General features: G+C 42.4%; 1 protein-coding gene across 1 annotated transcript; it reads left to right on the plus strand.

The window, feature by feature from the left end:
* The first annotated feature begins 1,343 nt into the window (after positions 1-1,343).
* LOC146041582 (nicotinamide N-methyltransferase-like) lies at positions 1,344-5,178 on the plus strand. The gene is made up of 3 exons (XM_083161530.1): positions 1,344-1,506; positions 3,092-3,299; positions 4,755-5,178. The coding sequence occupies exons 1-3, from the start codon at positions 1,344-1,346 to the stop codon at positions 5,176-5,178; spliced, it is 795 nt and encodes a 264-aa protein (XP_083017656.1).
* Positions 5,179-8,652: the final 3,474 nt, after the last annotated feature.

Genomic DNA, 8,652 nt, shown 5'->3' on the forward strand with positions numbered 1-8,652 from the left:
TGGGCCTGGGGCGGGTCCCAAGAATTTATCCATCGTCTGCGTTTGTCTACGGGGAGACCGTGATCTGTTTCTATTTTGTGTTGACAGCTTGACAAATTAGACGTAAGTTATTATGCACAAGGTAATAATAATATAATACTCTGCCTAATTACAAATTTCAAGTATATAGCCTCTGTGGATTAGCAGTACTGTAGGTAATCCTTAGGGATGATTAAAGAGACATCAAGATATTCCCGAAACATCCTCAGGGTGGCAGTATTGCCCCTTTCTTCACATAATATATGCAATATTACTGTTTTTTCAGATCAATTGTAATTGTTAGCACAGTCTAGGATAAACTTTTCAATCAAGTACGTATGGTTACATATTAAAAGGTTATATTGCACTGTGTCATGGAAGTCTTTATCAGGTAGACCTACATTGTAGAGTCACATAGGAGAATCAGAGAATAAATGCAAGAAGTTGTGCTACAATGACAGGTCTGGATTATAAGAAATGTAGTTCAAACACTAGTCTGTTTGGAAGGTTATCTAGTGTGATTAGCAGAAAAATCTTCGCCAGCCTTATCTTTCGTTAATATTCAGTGCAGTAGTGCTCACCGTTTGTATATAGAGATTGATCTTGTCTCTAATAAAAACTTTAGATAAGATGAAGAATAATTTGAATGTGAGACAGGAGAGAAAAACTATGTAGTAGCTTTTCCTGTGTAGCACTTGCAGAAAAGATAGTGGTGTTGCTGGAGCCGTGTTGCTAGAATACTCACTGTAATATCCTCTTAGCCTCCTCTGGGGTGTCATAGGAGTATATAGCTTTTAATTAGTCTCAATGTCCCGTTCAGCTTTTGTCAGCGATGTGGCTTATGCGTTTTCCCCTGTATTTGGGCTTAAGGAGATAAGCTTATGGCTGCAGGTAGTAAGCTGGCGTATTAAACAGCCCTCTTCCCAAGATGTCTTCCCAAGATGGCGCTGCGGGAGATAGGGACGCCGCGTCACTGACCCGATTCGGTGTTCAGTTTACCGGAGCCCCAGTCGGCTTTCAGGGAGGTCTTTCCCCGTGTGTTTAGCGGGGGAGCCTGGTCGCAGCGTGTTCCCGCTCGTCTCCGGCGAGTAACCAGCCTCGCTAGATGAAGCGGGGAGCGGGGGAGCAATGGCATCTATATGCTGAGATAGTACGCAGGCCGCAGCTGTCGGATACTGTATTAGGCAGCCCAGGGAGGGATCGAGAGTTCTTTTACCGTACTCCGCACACCGGGAGGGCGTCCGGTGTTGTAGGTAGGCAGGATGCTCCCAGAAGACGGTCAGTAGTAGATGTTTGCTCCTACTTCAGCACGGAGCTCAGCCGCCATGCATCCGTCTTCCTCGAGGTCCAAGCCACGCCCCGAGGCGCTAAAGTGCTGTTTGATAGGAAAACTCTCTGCACACTTCCGAATCCGGAAGTGCGCGTGCGTGTCACCACAAAACCAGGTGGAACGCACAAGACCCAACAGACGCACATCCGGTCCCGGATGTGCGTCAGCGCCTCACCAAAAATATAGGTGGAACGCACCAACGTTGTGATAGCGCAAGCGCCTGCACATCAGTGTGTTAATGGTCATAGAAGGCACACCTCCGATCCTGGAAGTGCGCGGGTGCTCCATGTAGAACATAAGTGGAACGCACCAAAGGCATACCTGCGCATGCGCCCAGTCTAGTAATTTAATAATAAATGCACAACCAAAAAAGGATTAAATATATCATAGATACTGGCTACAGGGACACAGCATATCAGGAGAAAAGCCACTAGCAACAAATATTAACAGGCAAAAAACTGCGGACAGCATGATGGGGGAGAAGTACATATGATGTACATAGGATAGAAAACACATATTAGTTATACATATACATTTACAAACCATAAAGAACACACAACAAGAAAAACTTTAGACAAAAAAGTGACTTAGGAACATGGTCCCCATGTCACTGCTTTACCCAGTGGCTATAGAAAGATAATCCTGGCACTGTATGTCCAAAAAGGTTTTTTAGAACTATGTCTGGTAGGAGCCTACTGTAGAAATATGCCAAGGTGGTTATACTCGTTTAGCCCTTTTGGGTCAATAGTGTTCAATCGAGCTATCCACGTTGCTGCCAATTTCTTAAGTTTTAGTTCTCGATTCCCACCCCGGGGGTCCTTTGGGACATGATCGATTAGCATGCAGCGTAAAGTTGATATTTGATGCCCCAACTTTAAAAAATGTCTTGCAACCGGTTTGTCTGAGCTGCTCGTGGCATAGGCAGCCCATATTGAGGTACAGGGGTTGACCATACGTCCCTTAAAGCATCGGGTTGTTAGCCCTCTGTAGTATAGCCCACACGGGCACATCAGAATGTAAATGACAAAGTCCATACTACACAGGAGTTTTTCCTGCACTCAAATTGGATGCAAGGATACCACCCATGAGTGCCTACCGGCGGGGCCCGAATATTCGCCAATTGCTGATGCGACCAACTATTCATCCCTCGCCCAAAGCCACCACTTGGCTATCAGGTGGTAAACCTGGATGCTTTAGGTGCACGACCTGCACCACTTGTTGTTCTATGATCGTTGGGACGACCTTCCCCCACCCTCATAGTGGGGAGAAGATCAAGATACGGACATCAAGATAGTGGTCATCACATCGGCAACCTCCTCTCTTAAAGCGCCCCTAGTGGTCATCATATTGGCACCCTCCTCTCCTAAAGTGCCCTAGTGGACATCACATGGGCAGCCTCCTCTCTTAAAGCACCCCTAATGGTGATTATATTGGCACCCTCCTCTCCTAAAGTGCCCTAGTGGACATCACATGGGGCCCCTCCTCTCTTAAAGTGCCCGTGGTTGACATCAAATACTATTGGACTCAACAGATAGGACCAAATATCTCAAGCTTTAAAAAGTGATAAAATGGAGAGTGATAAACAACCAGCTGCTAACTGCCATATTACAGACTGGGTTTGGGAAATGACAGTTGGGGGCTGATTCAGTCCATTTGTTACCTGTAACATATTAGAGAATGATGCACAGAACAGGCGCTACATAGCAAACAACACTTGATACTTACTGTAATCTTTGCCTGCAGGTACCATTAAGGGAGACCTTCTGATTGATGTCAGTATTGGATCTTTCATTCATCATCTGTATTCAGCCAGTGGATGGTTCAATCAGATCATTGTGCTGAAGTGCGCTGAGCAATGTATCATGGAGCTGAACAAATCGATTCACAAACGCACAGGAGCATTTCAATGGGGTCACATAGACACATTTGTTAAAGAGCTAGAAGGAAACAGGTAATGCACTTACACAAACAACTAAAGATGCGTCCAATCACGACAGCAGGAAATGGCAATGTTACAGCCCTGAGCGTGTGCTCGCATTTTTAATGCGCGTGGATGTGGATGTGAGCAAATGTATGCATCGGATGAGTCGTGAGTAACCTGCTGGCGGGGCTGGGTGCTGACTAGGGTGGCCACTCCCAGGATCAGTGGGATCAGCAGGATTTGTCCCCTTAATTGCTGGGATTTCAATCCTGGGATTAGAGTTTCCAATCCCAAGATTAGACTTCACATGCACATTCTAATTCAAGGAACCATCTGGGCACCCGCTCAGATGCCCACTGCCCACACTTGGCCACGCACTCTGCACAAAGGAGGGGGGGAGCTAGTTACTGCTTTGTGCGATCACTCCCCCCCCCACCACCACCACCACACATCACACAGGGAGAGATGACTGACTGCCTCTGCAGCCGCCTCTCTCCCTGGCAGCACACAGCATGTGCACTGCTGGTGAAGGGTATGGGTTATAGGTCAACAGTCACTAGTGACTGTTGACTAATAGTGGTCAATCTAATGACTGTTGACCTAGGGACCACATCATCTGGGGAGAGAGGCTGCTACTGCAGTAGTTAGTATTGTCTCTAAGCTGAAGAGCAAAGTAGCGGACTGGAGGGGGCCATGGAAGGGATGAACGGGACCCGGGACACTCTCAGCCACTCGTCAGGCCTGGGTATAAAGTAGCCCCCCTTTTTCTGTGACACTGGATAGGAATTCCCAGTTAGGAGCTTGGAGTCCTTCTGCACGTATACTTTCTGATGTGTGAGCTGCGGGGACACTGGGAGGGATTCTATTCAATCTCATTCAGAAAACATGCAAAAGCCCATAACCTCCTATTAGGCAACACCTTCGATATATGGTGTTATCTACCCTGTAAATGTTATGGTTTCTGGTACTTTGTTCATATGGGGAAAATAATCCTCCAACAACTGCTGCTCGTCGAGGGACCTCACAGTCCCTCTCCATTCTGGTTCCCTCCCCATTGTGCCGGCCATGTTGCTGATCCCTGATGATCAGGCGGCACAGCAGGACCCCCACCCCACCCATTCTGCAAACTTTAGCAAAATAAAAGTTATGATGTTTCTGATGTTACTTTGTGCTGGGGGATCTGGGTCAACATTCCCAGGTCCCTAGAATGGTGACCCTTTGCACAATAGAAAAGGACCTATGTTGTAAGGCAAAATACTGGGTAGAAATACTTGACCCGGCAATTTGCATTGCAGTCTGAACAGGGGTCAGATTTAACCTGGCAAAATGACCCGGGTTTTTTAGACTTTTGAGTCTGAACATAGTATAAATTTTAGCATCCCTCCCATCGAATCTCCATTAAAAATTCTGTCCCACAAAACTATGTTATTTCTTGCATTGTTAGAACTACATCCAAATGATCCGTATTGTTCTTGTATATTTCAGTGACCAAAGTGAGAGCACTGATACAACGGTGAGGAGAGCAATTGCAGAGGTCAAAAAATGTGACTTCAGAAAAAAAAATATCACAGACCCCGAGGTGCTCCAACCAGCAGACTCTGTCATCCTTGGTTGGACGCTGGAACTCATCAGCAAAGATGAAGATGAATATAGAAAGAATTTAAGGAAAATTGGAAAGCTACTAAAACCTAGAGGAACCCTGATCATGCTTGGGGTTCTAAATACAACATATGTAATGGTTGGGCAGGACAAGATAAATGTGTTCAAATATGATGAGAAATTTGTCAAAAATGTTCTTGATGAGGAAGGGTTTATTGTTACTAACTGTGCAGTCAAGAAAAGAATGGCAGTGAGTGATCTTATTGACTATGATGCAGCTTTATTTATTACAGCTAACAGAAAGAATTAAAGGCCTGGTTCTGAGTTGCACGCTTTGTCGATATTGGGTCGTCCAGCCAACAAATTCTATTTTCCTATGCATGGATCATAATTGCGCGCATGATCGAAGCAACTAGAATCAGGCCCTTATGTGCATGCCTGCTTACCAGGGAAAGGGTTTTCTTTATCACTAGAAATATACAAATAGCAGCGCTGAGTATATACTGTATAAAAAATATTCTGTAACCCAATTGGACTGGTTTTACAATTAAAAAACAATTTATTAAACATATTACGACCAAAAAAGCTAAATGGAATAAAACAGTGTAAATTAAATGACTTGGGGGGATAAAAGAAATAAGAAATCAATACTGAGGTGCTAGTGCACTAGACTTAAAACCCACACAGTTCCTGGTACGTCAAAGATAGTATATTGGGGATCTGCCCGTTCCTATAGAACCCTTAGAGTCACTCCCAAGATGTGAAAAAAGGGGTTTTTATTACCGTCCACCTTAAAGCACAGTCCCGCAAACAACAGCGCACGACAAGTTGTGTTGTGTTATACATATTGATAATTATTTAATGCCCATTATGTCTTCCATTGCCTGATTGCATCGCTCTAGGTCAGTGGTTCCCAACCCTGGTCCTTAAGTACCCCCAACAGTGCACGTTTTGCAGGTCTCTACACAGAATCACAGGTGAGATAATTAGCTCCACCTGTGATCTTTTCAAATGTGCCTGAATAATGAGTGCACCTGCCGTGTGACCTGGAAAACGTGCACTGTTGGGGGTACTTGAGGACCAGGGTTGGGAACCACTGCTCTAGGTGGTTAATTTGATAGATATGATTGTTACAATGGTCTAGCTTTGAATATTTAAATACTTGCAATTGTGTTGCGATCATGGTGGTTATTGTAGCCACCTATATCCAGGTGGTTTTTAACAGAGGTGTTTTATATGCAATTTGTATTTGTTTTGTAATGTATGTTTATGTTTGTGATGTTTAATTGACTGCTGATTGACAGCACCCCTGACGGACTTGGTCCGGATGTAGGAGGTGTTTTGTTAAACGTGATCTCATGTCTTTGCTATTTAATTGGTGTTCTGTTCAGTGTACCATGTGGCTTGACAAAAACTCTAGTAAAAGTTGAAACGTTGCAGGAACCATGTGTGCTGTTTCTGTTATTTAATACTATCATATTAAGACCGGAGTGCCGCTGATTCGAGTGGTTGTATGCTAGCACGCTCCACGTGCTAATTTCAGAAGGCACCCGGCAGCATTTACTTTATGGACTTTCAGAGTGCCGATCATAGAAACTACTATATATATATATATATATATATATATATATATATATATATATATATATATATATATAGAACGAGAGAAATACCCTTTCAATGCGCTAATTAATATCTGTCGGGGCAGCCCTGTTAGTGGGGGAAGTGGGAGAAATGGAAGAAAGAGAAACAGAGTACGCCCCTATCATAAATTCCACCACCAGAAAGTAACCAATCAATGGAAATTCCAGTCAGATATTCACAATTAGCAATTTAATACAACATTTATTAAAAACATGTAGTTTTCATCTGTGTGTAGTATGGTTCATACAAAACAAGGAAATACACCCAACGCGTTTCGTCGATACGACTTCCTCAGGGGCAAAATTTCTATGGTGGTAGAGAAAACTTCATTAGCTAAATGATGGACTCAGTTAAAAATAGATGATTTAAAATAAGTGGACAGGTACATACCAGTGTGTTGGTGGGTAGTGAGAATATTCACTCCCGGTATGTAAATCTTCTAAAAGAGTCGGATCCTTTGAGGATCTTTAATGTTTAATGCACAGCTGCATCTAAAACATAGATAATTGATAGATAATTTATAAAGGAGGAGAGCAAGTGGAAGAAACAGAAAGCAGAAGACAAAAATGGGGTAAAGGGATAACCGGTGTAGATTTGGCACATACCAAGTTCCAACTGTATTAGATTATGGATCTTAGATAATGCAGATATCCTTCTAAAAAGTCGGATCCTTTGAGGATCTTTAATGTTTAATGCACAGCTGCATCTAAAATATAGATAATTAAAATATAATTTATATCGGAGCTGGGCAAGTGAAAAACAACAGAAAGTAAAAGGGATAGTGACTCATGCAGATTTGGCACATACCAAGTTCCATCTGTATTCGTATATGGGTCCTAGATAATGCAGAGTGAGGACTCCTACAGAATTAATGAATGGGGGCTGGTAAGTCATATTGGTTACATGAGTGAGAAACATGCTTGTCAAATACAAGGTATGACATACAATTTACCCAGTAAGTCCAGTAAAAACAGGACTAGACTGTCATATTCTTTATATGAGGAACAGACTTATCGAATAATACTACTGCAAAAAAAGTCATAAAATGATATAATAGAGACTAAAAATTCCTAAGACATTATGGTCATTTGATACAAATGTATACATTCAATTTTGTACAATATATGTTGCAAGAAAAAATGGACAATGCCACACCAATCAAATGTTCCAGTATTTAAGAACAATTACCAGTGGTAAGTGTAGCTGAATGATACAATACATGTTACAATTTATGAACAAATATAGATAACCGTCATTAGTGCATCACTATGGTAATCATATATCACAGTAATTTAGCAGCAGCAAGTATCGCTGAATGAAAATCTATTTAACAAGCCAAAAATTCTGTTAGAGTAAATTTCAACCATTTACATACCTCTAGGTAGGGACACAGCAAGCCAACAATGAACCAACTGCAGGTGACTAATGGATAGAGTGGCTCGGTATATATAGAGGGATAGTATAATACGTCACTTCCGGTAAGGGAAATAATGAAAGTGGCTAATAAGAGTACTTTAACAGTCCACAATGTGGCTAGACATGTCCTGTATATGATGAAGGGTGATGGCGGTGGCTACATAAACAAAAGGGGTCAATTAGTTATAGGTATAGTGGCTGTAATGTAGAATAAACAGCCGCGTGCGTTCCACGTGAAGTCATTACCGCGTTCCCATGTGCGGTTCAATATATATATATATATATATATATATATATATATATATATATATATATATATAGCTGCACACTACAACTGTGTCAGGCGGTGCGGCACTAATAGGCTCATAATCAGAGGTCGTATAATGATGCTTCAGTTTATATGCAAATTGTTTTTAAGTTACAAACACACATAAAATTATTAACCCACTTCCCTTGCCACTTTGCCAGAGAGGCCGCCCGCCACGGGGAAAACACCCTTCCACCTCACGTCCGCCAGTATAGATGACATCACACTGGCGGATGTGAGACAGAAAGGCATTCCCCCCTGTGGTAGGTGGCCACTCCGAAAACAGTTTGCATATAAACTGAAGCTTCATTATACTACCTCTGTGAGCTTATTATTTCCACGTGCTGCAATGCTGGATATATATATATAAATTATAATAATATATATATATATATATACACACACACAACAGAGATA

The sequence above is a fragment of the Crinia signifera genome, chromosome 19 (assembly GCF_055691185.1).
Source record: "Crinia signifera chromosome 19, ASM5569118v1, whole genome shotgun sequence".
In the NCBI taxonomy this organism is placed as follows: domain Eukaryota; kingdom Metazoa; phylum Chordata; class Amphibia; order Anura; family Myobatrachidae; genus Crinia; species Crinia signifera.

Coding starts and splice junctions, on each gene's coding strand:
- LOC146041582 (XM_083161530.1), top strand. CDS start 1,344: ATGCATCCGTCTTCCTCGAGGTCCAAGCCACGCCCCGAGGCGCTAAAG. Junction 1,507..3,091: donor ACGCACATCCGGTCCCGGAT/GTGCGTCAGCGC, acceptor CTTTGCCTGCAG/GTACCATTAAGGGAGACCTT. Junction 3,300..4,754: donor AAAGAGCTAGAAGGAAACAG/GTAATGCACTTA, acceptor TGTATATTTCAG/TGACCAAAGTGAGAGCACTG.